The 14,012-nt window shown below is 35.2% G+C and overlaps 1 protein-coding gene across 1 annotated transcript in view; it reads left to right on the top strand.

The window, feature by feature from the left end:
• Positions 1 to 14,012, top strand: part of Brr2 (U5 small nuclear ribonucleoprotein l(3)72Ab) — a 486,889-nt gene that overhangs the window by 467,912 nt on the left and 4,965 nt on the right. Inside the window, exon 42 of the mRNA XM_090392214.1 lies at positions 3,543 to 3,624. Within this exon, the coding sequence (XP_090248340.1) occupies positions 3,543 to 3,624 (82 nt within the window). The remainder of the gene's footprint in view (positions 1 to 3,542; positions 3,625 to 14,012) is intronic.

Raw genomic sequence — 14,012 nt, 5'->3', positions numbered from 1 at the left:
TTGCATATTTAGCAGCATTCTTCATCACAGTGAACTTTGAAATTTGCTTAGATTCTATAATCAAGTTATTGATCTCAAAAGTTTTATTGTTTTGTAATTTAGCCTATAAAGGAGATGCATCATATTTGAAAAACAAATGCTCCATGGGACATATCAATAAATTTTTAATTTGATCTTAAATAACTTTTGTAGGATTTTTGTAATGTATAATCTGTGTTTCATATATAATGATGCATTTCATATTCTTAATCAGATTTACTGTTTACCAGAAAGTTATTGTTTAATTGTATTTGTGTCACATGAGTAGGGCTACTGATGTGTTTCTTTTTACCCTCTCCAACTCTGATGAGAACAGAAAACAATTATATCCAGATGCATTACCTATAAAGGGAGTACATTCATTTATTGTGATCCTCCTCCTACACTTTATCCAACTTTTTATTACATTTCTCATAAAGAGACAAACTACCACATCTACCTTCATTTGAAAATTGATGGCTTAGGTACTTGTTAAAAAAAATAACACATGACTAATTGCTTATTTAACAGCATTCTTCCTCACAGTGAACTTTGAAATTGAAGCACTAATGCAACTTTCCTTCATAATGTGATCCATGTTGAATGAATAGTAGGATAGTGTACACTCTTGTTTACCGATTGTTTATGGTGAGGTTTACGGACGGGTAAACAATTGTTTACCCTTCCTAGAACCTTAGTTACATGCCTTCCTAATGGTACACTTTCCTTCACTGTATATAGAAAACCCACACACAGGCAGATACATTCACAAACTCTCCCACCACCACCTTGCTCAAAATATGACATTATTAAAACTCTTACCAAGAGAGCCCACAATCTTTGTTCCAGTGGAAAACCAGCCTTACAACAGAACTTGACCATATACACAACACTTTCCTCTCCAATGATTACAGCGATCACAGTATAAAAAAATAATCAGTTCCTCCTCCATTCCCCGGTCTTCTCGTCAGAAAGAGTTTAGAAATGCCATCACCATACCCTATATCCGTGGCACATCCGAAAAAATAGCCAAGATTTTAAACAAGTACAACCTACACACAGCATTTAAGCCTCACCGCAAACTTGCTACCCTTATCCATTCTAAAAAAGATCAGCTCCCTCCTCTCTCAGTGCCTGGAGTTTATAAAGTACCATGTTCCTGTAAGCTGGCAAACTTTGGACTGCAACCACAACTATGGTCAGTCAGGCCTTGCTGACCATGTCTTGGATACAACCCATAGGATCTCATGGGAAAAAAACACCATGCTCCACTACAGCAAATTCAAAAAAGAAAAACAATTCTTAGAATCAGCAGCATCTCTCAGAAATCAACCAAATCTTAATAAATACAGTTGCATTAAGCTTCCTGAGATTTGGAAAACACTTATCACCAGAGGTCCCACCCTACATTCCAGGCCACCTACAATCACCCTTAGAGTGGTTGTAGGTGGGATTACAAAGTTTTTTCTTGGATACAACCCATAGGATCTCATGAAGATGTCTCAGTGACTGAGAAAAAATATAGGAAGTATTAAATTCTGTTTTAATCCTTTCTGAGTGTTGTAAAAAAATCCATTAAGCCTCCAACATGACATCTAGCCATCTTCCTATATCTCCTTAAAACAACTGACTTACAATTTAAATATAGGCTATATAATCATAGCATTGAACAGGTTTTCTCTAGACACCTTATACATGTATTGGGAAGGATTTGACAGGCAACATAAACATACAGCTATTTGCCGATGATGCGAAGATAGGTGGAGTAATCAGGAATGCAACTGATATGCATTACTTGCAGAATGATTTGAATAGGCTGGAATTGTGGGCATGGGAAAATGGATGTCACTTCAGTCTGTTAGTAAATGTAAAGTCATGCATTTTGGTGTGATTAAATATTCAACGTTGTATTATATTGGTGGGATTATGCTAGAAGAAACTGATGAGACTTGGAGTGTTAGTAGATATGAAGTTCACGGGCCATGTAAGCAAAGATTGCAAATACAACTCAAAAGATAATTGCAATGTCAAAATGAACTTTGACATGTAAAGATAAGGATGTCATTTTGCCTCTTTACAAAACCCTGATAAGACTTCACTTGGACTGTTGTGTGCAGGTTTGGTCTCCTGGTTTCTATTGTGAAAATGATATCAGGATTGTGGAATACTGGTTATGAAGACAGATTGAGAATTTGTAGACTGCAGACACTAGCAAACAGGAGAAAGAGGACTGATATGATTGAGACTTAAAACTTCGGAAAGGGTCATACAGGATTTCAATTTATGGAATTTTTTATTTTATGGAGGGTGAGGAAAAGACCAGAAGGAATCTTTGGAAGCTGAGAATGAATTCTCCTAAGAAGGGAGTGAGATCTAGATTTTTCTCCCATAGAGTGGTGCATGATTGGAATGGATTTCCATTGGATGTTGTGTGCAAGCAGTGTGAATGAATTCAAGAACAAGTATGACAGCTGATGCATGTAGTATGTGGCCTCCCTCAATGAGTCCCTTACTCACTGGAGGTCTCTCTTAATAATAATAAAAATAAACTTCATATGGCCCATGTTTTGTTCCATATATCTTTTCTCATGGCTTAGAGTGTGTTTCATAATTCATAGATTTTTTTACATGATGGGATTATAAGCATAATGTTTGATCTGTCCAGCTGGAGAAAGTCTTCAGATTGTTAAGCTGCCACGGGCATAACTGAATGATTCCATTGCATCAATCTGAACATTCTCTGTGATGGAGGTGCACAATACAATTTAAGTATTAAATAGAATTAACCAAAGCCTCAGGCCCCCAACTGAAAGCACGTAATGGTTTCACATTGGGCAGTTAAACTTGTCTGTCACTCTATGACTTTCTCAAGTATCCATTCCACAATGAAATACATCCATGCTTTCATTACCCATACAACTTATTTGAATCTGTTTGCAATTTGGTGGATATATGCTAGTTTAAAAAGAAATTTTTACTGGTTAAAACAGTTTGCATTGTTATTTATTGTAATTAAGATTTAATTTCTGTTCGTGAACTCCATGTTTTCTTCACATAACCATTCTGATATTTTTTTGTTAATAATGCTCTTTGTGAGAAATCTAAAAGAATGTTGAAAATAAGATGCTTCTTAAGAGAATAGAACAGTTTTACTGATGCAAGTTTGTGTGTGTGTTTCATTTGAGGCAGTAAACAAATGTAACATTTTTGTAACTTAAAAATTGGATCTACTTTTAGTTATCATTGTGATGATGTATGCCACCACACCATGTATTTCTGAATGTTCTGCATTCAAATTATTCTTTGTTAATTTGGATGCAGAAACACCAAACAAAATACAGTTGCAAAGATTATTATGCTACTGATAATCACTCCAAAAATAAGGCCTAGCGAACCAGATTATAGGTACATATTGTAGTTGTAAAAGGAAGTGAATATTATAATACCTTTGATTTTGTACCATATTACATGTTTGTTTTGCATTTTTATTTTCTTTTAAAATATTTCTATTTACATGTTTTTAGTGGTGCTGTGGTTAATGTTAATGTTCAGCTTGAAAGAGAAGATGAAATTACAGGACCAGTTATTGCTCCATTCTTCCCACAGGTAATAGGATTTACTTACTTTTTTGTATATAGTGGAAGGAGTAGGGAGATACTAATAGCTTGCATTTGCTGATAAGTATATTGTTACCAAACTAAGTTTGAAATTGCTTATATCTAGAAATGTATATCTTATTTTATTATCTTAGAATTAGAAGCCATCTCTTCACGCCTCTAATCTTTCTCAGGAGTCTCATATCTGCGGTCTCTAGTCTTTGGTCAAGTGTTTTACTTCTGACCCAGCTATCAGATCCATAAGTTAAAACTAGTTTCAACACTGTCTTGTATACATCTAATTTAGTGTTCCGACTAATTTCTCTGCTATTTCATATGAATTTATTCAATTGACTTCCTACAATACCAGCTTTGTTGATTCTGTTATCTATTTCCATATTTAATTTACTATCTTCACTAAAAATCATGCCCAAGTAGCAAAAATGTTTTACTTGCCAGGTTGGCAGGAAAATGACCCAGAGGAAGACCAAGATATAGGTGGATTGATACAGTACGAAGTGCCTTAGATGATAGAAATATAAGATCTGATAATGTTGGAGTCTTGACAAGTAACAGACTGATTTGAAGGAAAATTGTAGATAGGAAGTTAGTAATGATGTAAATTTTTCATGTAGTACTATCATATCCTGTACACCCTTTGAGGATACATGTCACGAATTTAATGATGATGATGAGAATTAGAAGCCCAATGAGTTAAATAATTTGATTAGCTTAATTTTTCTCCCATTAATCATTGGTAATTAGCATCATGTGTCTCAAGTTGATTCTAGTATTCTGCAATACAGTTTAATTTTTCTTTAAGAACTAAACAAAGCATACCTTATCTTAAAGTCATTACATAGTTAAAAATGTATTTAAAAGCAAGTTGTAATTATGAAATTGCTGATTGTTCAATTTGAGGGTCATTTCAAAAGTTCTGCACATTGCGTCCCTCCATGTGAGGCACCTTTTTGTGATGGAAGAGACTTCCCAGTAAAGATAGATCCTTTGCTCTCTTATTCTTTTTCTATGCTTTTCTTCCTATATTCTTTGCTCGACTTCTCTTGAGTCTTTATTGCTATCCTGTCTTCCAGACCACGATCACTGGGATCTAACACCTTGCCAACATGTTTGCCATGCATTTCGACCTGTGGCATCCTCCCCACAACACTTTCTGCATTCAGAAAGCATTGTTGGCAGGGTGTGTGTGTGTGTGTGTGTGGCGGGGGGGGGGTCTGATAGTCTCGCACTACTTTGGCAGGGCGAGCAGTCCTGGATGGCTTGGCCAGGATCTTTCAGCCAGTGGGTTTGCCTGTAAGGGTAAATGGTATTGCAATGGGGCTCCTTCCCCATGGTCTCTGGGTGCATGGCTTGCTGTAGTGCCCATATATGTCATTCAGAGTAGCCCTGGCACTGAATTACACTCATCCTGAGACTTCTTCATTCTTTTGTTTATCAGGGATCCTCAACTAGGTTCAGAAATCATATTATCATCAGCAGAAAACCAAAGTAAGTAGCAAAAAACATCAGAAGCTGCAATAAATACATTGCTGTTCTTAATCTTACACTCAACAAGTGAACGTCCTATTTGGAAAATGCATCTTCATCCAGAAGGTTTGGAATGATTGACAGGATCTCCAAAATCTGTAAAGAACCTCATTCAGGAGAATCCTTATTGAGGCAGCTAAAGTAGCACAATCAGAGAAATACTCCATGCAACATCTGTTGGGGAAATAGCAATTACCGTCACAAAAATTTACTTTTCTAGAGGTGTAATATTTAAATGGGACCTCCTTGATGTTCCTGATGAAGAAATATACTCTAAACTCAAGGTCCAATGATTGACAGCTATGAGAAGAATTGCGATATATAGGGATTGGCATATTGTTCTTGCCATGAACATTATCCTTACCTTCAACAAACCGAAACCACCAACATCTGTCAAAGCAGGATATCTCAACTGTCCATGATATAAGGCTCTATATCCCAAACCCCTTATGTTGCTTTAAACGTCAGAAATACGGTCATTCTCGAACTGCCTGTCATGGCTCTGCAATCTGTGCCTGATGTGGCAGTAAAGATCATGAGAATGAAGACTAATAGCAAAACACCAGAATTCTCTAACTGTTAGGGAGACCACCTGGCATGCCAGGTAAAAAAAATAAAAACAGAGCAATTCATCACTTATCAAGAGATGAAGGGGCAATATACCATGGCAGCAACATCTGGCAAACCCTCTTTTGCAAAGAATGCAGCTGTAAAAAACATGTCAATAATAATCCAAATCCATATGTTGATCTCGCCTTCAAACAATTAGAACAACCTTGTGTACAATCTGACCTCTTTTCCATCTCCTTTGAGTAAATGAAGGACATCAGTCAGTATAGACCCACCCCTGAGGGCATTCCAAAAATAGTCCTGCTACACAAAAATCCACTAATTAAAAAAAAAAATAAAATGTTGGAACATGCAATAGATTGACTGCCTCTCCCCCCCCCCAAAAAAAAAGAAGAAGAAGAAGAAGAAGAAGATAAAATAATTCATGTAACATAGTTAACTTTGAACTATAGCTCCAGTTCAAAGTTAACTGTGGTTTATAGTCGAATTTATAGTTTTATAGTGTTTTTTATTGGCTTTCTATGTTCTCTCACACCTGAAGAAGTCAGCCACTCTGATGAAACATGTTGCGTATTTAATAAATTTAATTGTTTGTTCTAATTCTCGGATCTCAGTCAGTATATAAAAGTATGTATATATATATATATATATATATCAGCCCCATTCACAAGTTGTCCCAAGACTTATGACACAACAGTGCCATGTGTGGGTAAGTGAGAGATGGAAGAGAGGAATATGTTGATGTGCTTTTTGAAAACCTGAAGGTTGTAGTCATTGGAGTGTGGTGAAGACTGCTTCAAAAAATGCAACGGTGTAAGAAATAGAGGATCAGAATTTGGTTCAGTGAGTTTGGACCAGTTGACTGGCAACTACTCATTCATATATAAGTACAGAAAAGTAGAGCAATTGGAGCAGCCAGTTCAGAGAAGCAGTGGCCATGTAAATACCTGTAGAAGAGACATAATGCAGCAACCAAACATCTGTGAAAAAGTGACTGGAGGGAGGCAGTGAGGGATGGGTTATCAGTTAAGCAAACTGCTTGCAACTGCATACAGTCAAGCATTCTAAAGGAAGTTGTAGGTTCACTACCCCAAATGTGGGAACAGTATTCTAAGGTTGGGTAGATTTGAGCTATATAAAGTGTTAGGAGTTGAGCAGGAGAGAAATACTGTTTGGAACAGAAAAGAATACCAAGTTTTTTTGGATGCTGAAGAAGTTATGGACTTGATGTGTTCATGTCAGGATAGATTGGATGTGAGAGTTAATCCAAGGAGAAAAAATTGGTGCTAGTTAACAAGAGAAATATTGTTAAACGTGAGGAAGAAAGAGCGGAGTAGTCTACCTTTCTAGACTGTATTTTGTTGGCATTAAAATTCACCACGGTTATCCTTACCCCACTTGAGAATCTCGTAAACAGTGTTTTAGGAGATTGATTAAAGAAGATCTTGAAGCATGAGTTACCTGAGCCCTAGAACCTTCTACGGCTCAGGTAACTCAGTTAAAAATGAAAAAGAGTAGTGGAGAGTGCTGTTGTTAGCAAAGCTATGAATAAGACTGGATGTCAGGGAGAGATTAATGTATAGGAGGAAGAGCATAGGTGATATTATTGAGACCTGAGGTATGCCAACATTAATTGAGAGATCTGATGAAAGGAAACCATCTGCCATAATCAACAGTGATGGCCAGAGAGGAAGTTGGCAATCCATTTGCAAAGAGAAGGAGGGAGGAATACTGTAGGATGATAGTATGGTAAGGAGGCCATGATGCCAGACTCTATCAGATGCCTTGGAAATATCAAGAGCAACCACTTTAGTTTCTTTGAACTTGCATCCAAAGGTGGGTGAGGGTAGCAAGAAAGTTACAAACAGAAGTAGTGAGTAAAAGGGTAAGAAGTTTTTTGCAGATTTTTGCATGGAGATTGGTGAAGCATGGAATGCATTGCCTGAGAGAGTGGTGAAAGTACAAATGGTAAATGAGTTTAAGGAATAGTATGATGGACTTTGTATTGACCTCTCATGATGAGCCTTGTGACTCCATAGAGATCAAGAAGATAACAATAGAATAAGAAAAGCTAGTATGTTTTGGAGCCAGTTTAATATAATGTCAGCCTAATTGGTAGAATTATCGTAGCATCCTGAACATTACTTGAGGGCAAATAACTCTCACTACAACAACCTCATAATGATCACAAAAATAGTTTCTTATGATGAATTTTCTTTAGAATAACTTTGCCCTGTGGGAATTCTGCACTGAAAGTTGACTACATAGTGAGAGTTGCAAATGCTCAGTAAATTGATAATTCCCTCGAATTCTCCAATGATACATAATTCACAAGAGATAATATGTACCGATTACTGATTCCTCGACGTACATGGTATGAAATACTTGCACACATTTATTAAACTTGTACAGTGGTGTGTGAATTGTTTAAAGAATTTCTTCTTTTATGAGCGTAATGTCTAGAAAAAATAGTTAAATTGAAAAATCATAGATGCACAGCATTTCCCTGGATATAAAATTGCAAGTGCTAGATGGTTAGAAGCAGATGAGCATCAAGTGATGAAAGTTGGTATAGGTGCCTTTTTAAACTTAGCATCATTGTACTGTAAGAACAGTTATGATAATTGTTGAATAATAGTTCAATACTGATCTATTCATGTTTGTGTTTTCACCTTGCCCTATTTACATAAGGTTAAAATGACCCATTTAGAAAAATTCTAAAAACATATCCTGAGCATTAAGTGGGGTCTTAGAGTGTAATTTCAAATGTGTTCCAAATATTGTGCACACAAGAACAGTGAATGAAATGGTTATTAAAATGCTGCAAACAGATATTTGTAATAATTTCAAATACCAGATTTCAATAATAGCTGCCTGTCAGCATCTAGGAATTAACTTGCATTCAGTTAAATGCACAAAATGAACTAAGAATGTCATTTCATTGGCAATCTGGATTATAGAAGATCATTCATACTCAGAGAAAAATCACTGTGTACCAGTTATGCCTCCTAGTTATGGTTCTTGAAAGTATAGACAGAGAACAGCCTGAGAAATGAGTGACCTTAATGGATAAATAATTTAGGAAGTCAGCAAATTGGAGTATCTCAAATCCATCATTAATGTAAAAAATTGCTGTTCAGAAGTCATCAGAAAAAGTTAAGAATAGCTAGGATGATAGTTGACCTGAGTAAAATGTGGAATGATGGAACCATCACTATCAAAACAAAGCTGAGAATTCTCAATGGTGCTATATTTACAGTCCGGCTTATGGAACTGAAACTTAAAACGTAAAGAGATCTGATAGGAAATAAAACTGTTTTATATGAGACCATAAAACAGTTATTCAGTGTCTCGTACTTTGAAAAGAGGACAAAATAAATTGGTCCTGGAGAGGATTACCAAGACTAAATTTTTGACAGAAAAAAGCTGAAATACTTTTGAATGGAAAGAATAAAAGGGGAGACTTCTCAGAGTTGTAATAGAGGATACTCAGGAAAAGGGTAAGAAATGAACCCTCATTGAGATGGACACATGATGTTACAGGTTTCCGAGATAAAGCGTCAAGAAAAGCCCAGCATAGGATCACCTGGCAAAAATTTGTGTAGTACATCACCAATGTATGGAGTAACCATATCATGTTGGCTATGTCTAATGATATGGATTTGGATGCCTCCTAGTAGTGCTTGGATTGACCAAGCGCAATAATACCTGACTGTTTAGTTACATATTCAATAAAGTCTTCTGTTGTCTTCCAAAATAAATGCTGGATTTAAATTCTGTCAGTGGTCATTTAAATTTAAATGACCACTGATACCCAGTGGCCAGTTCAAACCAAACATTGCTCGACAATATATTTAAATTCCCATTTCCCTCTTCACTCTTTAAATCATCAGGCAGCATTCAGTCTCTCTTTCAGTACTGAGCATATTACAGAAAAATAGAATTTATTTAACTTCTATTAGAAGTTAAATAAATTCTATTTATTTAGCGAGAGAGAGAGAGAAGATGGGTTGACAACATTCAAAATATGAATCACAAGATATGAGTCAGGCAGCAAGTGTTTACTTGCTCATGTCTCTGCCTCAGATCTCTCTAGGATGAAAAATCATCATCATCATCATGCTTTTCAAGGATTTAAGCCTAGTGTTGCCTGTTCCAGCCTTAGAAGTCATCTTTTAATCCGTTTAGAGGACGACCTGGTTTTCTTTTTCCTGGTGGTTTGTAATTTAAGGCTAATGTTTTGCTAGTCTTTCTGTTTTCATTCTTTCAACGTACTCCATCCATTTATGTTTATATTTTTTAATTTTTTCTATTACTGATTCCTGGTTTAATTCTTTCATAAATTCTTTATTTCTTTTGTGATCGATTAGAATATATTTTGCAGTTGTTCTCATAAACTTCTATTAGCTGTTATTAATCTTCATTTGTCTTTATGTTTTATTGTCCAGATTTCACTTCCATACAATAGGACTGGTAGGACTAATGTATTGTATACTTTTAGTTGTTGTTGTTGCTGAGTCCATTGAAGAGCTTCTAAATATGATCATGGATCTGTAAAACTGCTTTGGCAATCTGTTGAACTTTGATGGAGTAGAACTTTTCTCTAGGGTTATTGTCAATTTTCTGTATAGCAGTAGAGCAGCAGTAATTGCTAGACAAGAATAGATATGAGCAGGTGTTAGTTCAATTCCTGGACAGTTCTTGCATGTTTCATAGCTCATCTGGCTGAATTTTCATGACTTAAAAATGTTCCATCCTTAGTCTAGTGATGATTGTGATTATTTTTCTATTTTCATTAATTTCACTGATTTCATTCTTCTTCATAGTTTGGTTCAAAATCTTATTTTGGCAACAGAATTAGCATCAGTTAGTAATAGTGGGTGTAATTTTTGAGGTAAGTGTATCTTTCTTCTTTGGCTAGTCTGTCTGTTCTTTCATTGCCTTCAATATTTACATGGGCTGGTATCTATTGCAGTGTAGTTCTTATTTTTCCAAATTTAAAGTTGTTAATAGTCCATGAATTTCCTGTGTGACATTCATGAACTACTTTGTTTTGTTTTTCCATTTTTTAATGCTTCAAGTATAGATTTTGAGTCACTGTAGATGGTTATTCCTTTTGTAATGTTTATTACTGAATTTGAGAGATAGAACTTGAGACTGTTTGTATGGCTGTTAATTCACAAGTGAAGTTTGAACTATTTTTCCAGCTGTGGTTTTGATTTGCATTTCCTCGCCTCCAGGTAGAGTTACAAAACCCCTGAACCTCATTGGTTGAGTGCTTCATCAGATGATCCATCAGTGACATGGTTTAGATTATTTAAGTGATGTATAGTGTCAAGTCCTTTTCTTTTATTTTCTTGCTGTGAATCTTTTTTGAACAAGGTTCTAGGAGATTTAAGTTTATCATTGTATTTTTTGGTAGAATAGTGGAAAAGAATGGCTCTTTGCTTATTCCAATGGACAAGTGTTCTAAGTCGATCTGTTTTCTAATTTCATGATCATATTGTAAAGTAGATGATCTCTTTATTCTAGGTTTTCTTCTGTCTTCTAGTATGTGAAGCCCACACTTTTGTTGAGATTTTAAATTATTTGTGGATAATTCTGCACCTATAATAATTTTTGCTGCTCTTGATTGTACTTTGCCAAGTTTTTCTTTTGAGCTGGTAGATGTTGGAGCCCAGATTGATCAGGCATATTCCATTGTGGGTCGCATGAGTGTCTTCAGTTTTGCATCCCACTTTGTTCCACAAAGCTTTTTGATGATATTAAGCTTTTGAAGAGCTTGATTAGATATATTTGTAATATGAGTTGTAAATCTCAGTTCAGTATCCAGGGTTAGGCCTAAGTATTTTGGAGACTATTTTTTCTATTTTGGTATTATATATTTTGATTTGGGGGTTGTAATTGTGTCTATTTTTTCTATGAGTGGAGAAGATGGTCAGTTTTGTTTTTTCTGGGTTTATCTGTAATTTAAGTTCCTTTGACCATCTTACTAACCCTTTAATTGAATTATTTAGGACTTTTTCAGATTGTTGAGGATTACTGCATAGCATGCTATTTTTGTGTCATTTATTATGTAAGGATGGATATTGTTCATATAGATGAGAAATGAGAGTGGGCTTAAAATAGACCTTGTGGGACTCCAGCAAGTTTGATGCATGTTGGAATAAATTCCATTAACTTTTACTTTCATATTTCTTCCTTTCATGAAATTTGAAATCCAAATTGATGGTGTTACCCCTTATTCCAGTATCATATGCAATTTTTATTAACTTTTGTCCCCCAAATGCAATTGAAGGCAGCTGTGATAGCCAAGAATATTGCTGTTGTCTTCTTTGGTGGTTTTTCTTGAAAGCCATCTATCACTTGGCAAAGATAAAATAATTGATATACTTTTAGTCTGGTTTGTTTTTGAACTAGGTTAGGTTTAAATATAGAGTTAATTCATCATCATCATAGTTTATTCACAATATGATACAATGTGAAAAGGGAAAAGAGATTTACATTAACATTAAAAATTAAAGATTGCAAATTATGGTCTTCCAAGTCTCTCTATCTTGATCTAACTGGTAGATATCAGATGGAGTTTTGCAGTTCAGCCTATTGATGATTTCATGGATGTATTGCCAAAATTGTTTGCATGATCTCTTCCTCTATGGCGATTGCCATCTTTTGGTTTGTACAGGATGATGGATTCCAAAAAGAGTGAGACTTCAGGGTTTCTGAGTTGATGTCCAAACCATATGAGTGTAGTTTTTTTGACTATATTGAAAACTGGTTCTTGCTTAGCCATATTTAGCATAGTAGAGTTAGTGACACGGTCCATCCAAGTGTATCCAAGGATCAATCTGAGATGTATTTTCAAAGAAGTTAATTAGGTCTGTATTTTTTTTTTTTTTTTGTCCAGGTTTGAGAACCATACTGTCTGACCATAGATCCCAGATCCTCAGTTGGCTCGGTGCCAAGAAGAGTCAATTCATGTTGAAGGGGAGAAATGAATGAGGCTGTACGAATTCATTACCATGCGAAATCACGTGCATAAATGTAAAATTTTCCAATTGTTACACAAGCAAAATAGTAATAATAAACAATTCATCCCACAAGTGGATTGATTACCCTATTATCGGAATGGATTTTCCTTCTTCTGACATGTGCAGAAGTGTCAAAGGGTCTCACATCTGTAGGCATATAGTACAAGAAGAAGGATATACTGGTTGCATGGTATAGTCTTCATTTTGTCTTTAATAATATTAATGATGATTTCCAGATGGGGTGGAGGTTGTTATGGAAGCCTAGAGACAATTGTTTACGTTTTCTAATATCATTTTCTGTATTACTGATATACAATCCAAGATAAAGAGTTAATTATACCTGTCATTTTCACATGTAATCATACATCCTTGGTAGTTAAATGAATTCACGTGTTCTAAAATCGTGTTATCTATTACTATTTTAGTTCTTATTGGATCTTGTCCTTTAAAGTCCATCTTTTTTTTTTTTTTTCTGTCAATATTATCATTCCATAATCTTTGGCTATTTCATTTAAATTTAAAATATCTCTCTGTAAGTTATCTTTAGAATTTGTAATTATTATTTGGTCATCAGCAAAAAGGAGACTGTTTAAGTTCACAGTAGGAGAAAGTTTAATATCTTGATGGAAATTTTTATTCCATTTTATTATTTCGTTTAGATAAATATTAAAAAGAGTTGCAGAAAGGGGATATCCCTTTCGTACTCCTTGGTTTATCTCTCTTGGATAGAAGAGTTCATAATTTAATCTTGTTTGTATTTGAATAATCAAATATGATAGCTTTTAGGATATTATTTGGTATTTACCTTCTTTTAATATGTTAAATAAAATACTTCTTTTAATTTTGTCAAATGCTTTTTCAAAGTCAATAAATGCAGTATGTGTTGTAAATTGTATTCTCTTCTTTTTCTGTTATTAATTTTCGGCAGAAGCTGGGTCTATACATGATAATTTTTTTCTAAATCCATTTTGTACTTCTAACCACTCAGCCAGCCAGGCCAAGTTAGCATATCTGCTCTCCAGCCAAAAGGCTGCGGGTTTGAATCCCACTGTGAGCATGGATGTTTGTGATTGTCTGTGGAAAAAACTAGTGGTGGTCAGCAGTAGATGGCATTGGTGTAGTTGTGGCCAGTTGGTGGATTGAGTGGTGGAGGCAGGTGCCCTCCCTCAATGAGTCTTTGGACTCCCTGGAGGTGTCAAATAATAATAATAAAGCTTTCAGAATATTTTATTAGTTTATTTAAAATTCT

This window comes from Typopeltis vanoorti, chromosome 5, assembly GCF_054136105.1.
Source record: "Typopeltis vanoorti isolate ZY-2024b chromosome 5, IOZ_Tvanoo_1.0, whole genome shotgun sequence".
NCBI lineage: Eukaryota > Metazoa > Arthropoda > Arachnida > Uropygi > Thelyphonidae > Typopeltis > Typopeltis vanoorti.
The sequence above is the reverse complement of the archived record's forward strand: the minus strand, read 5'-3'. Positions and strand labels throughout refer to the sequence as shown.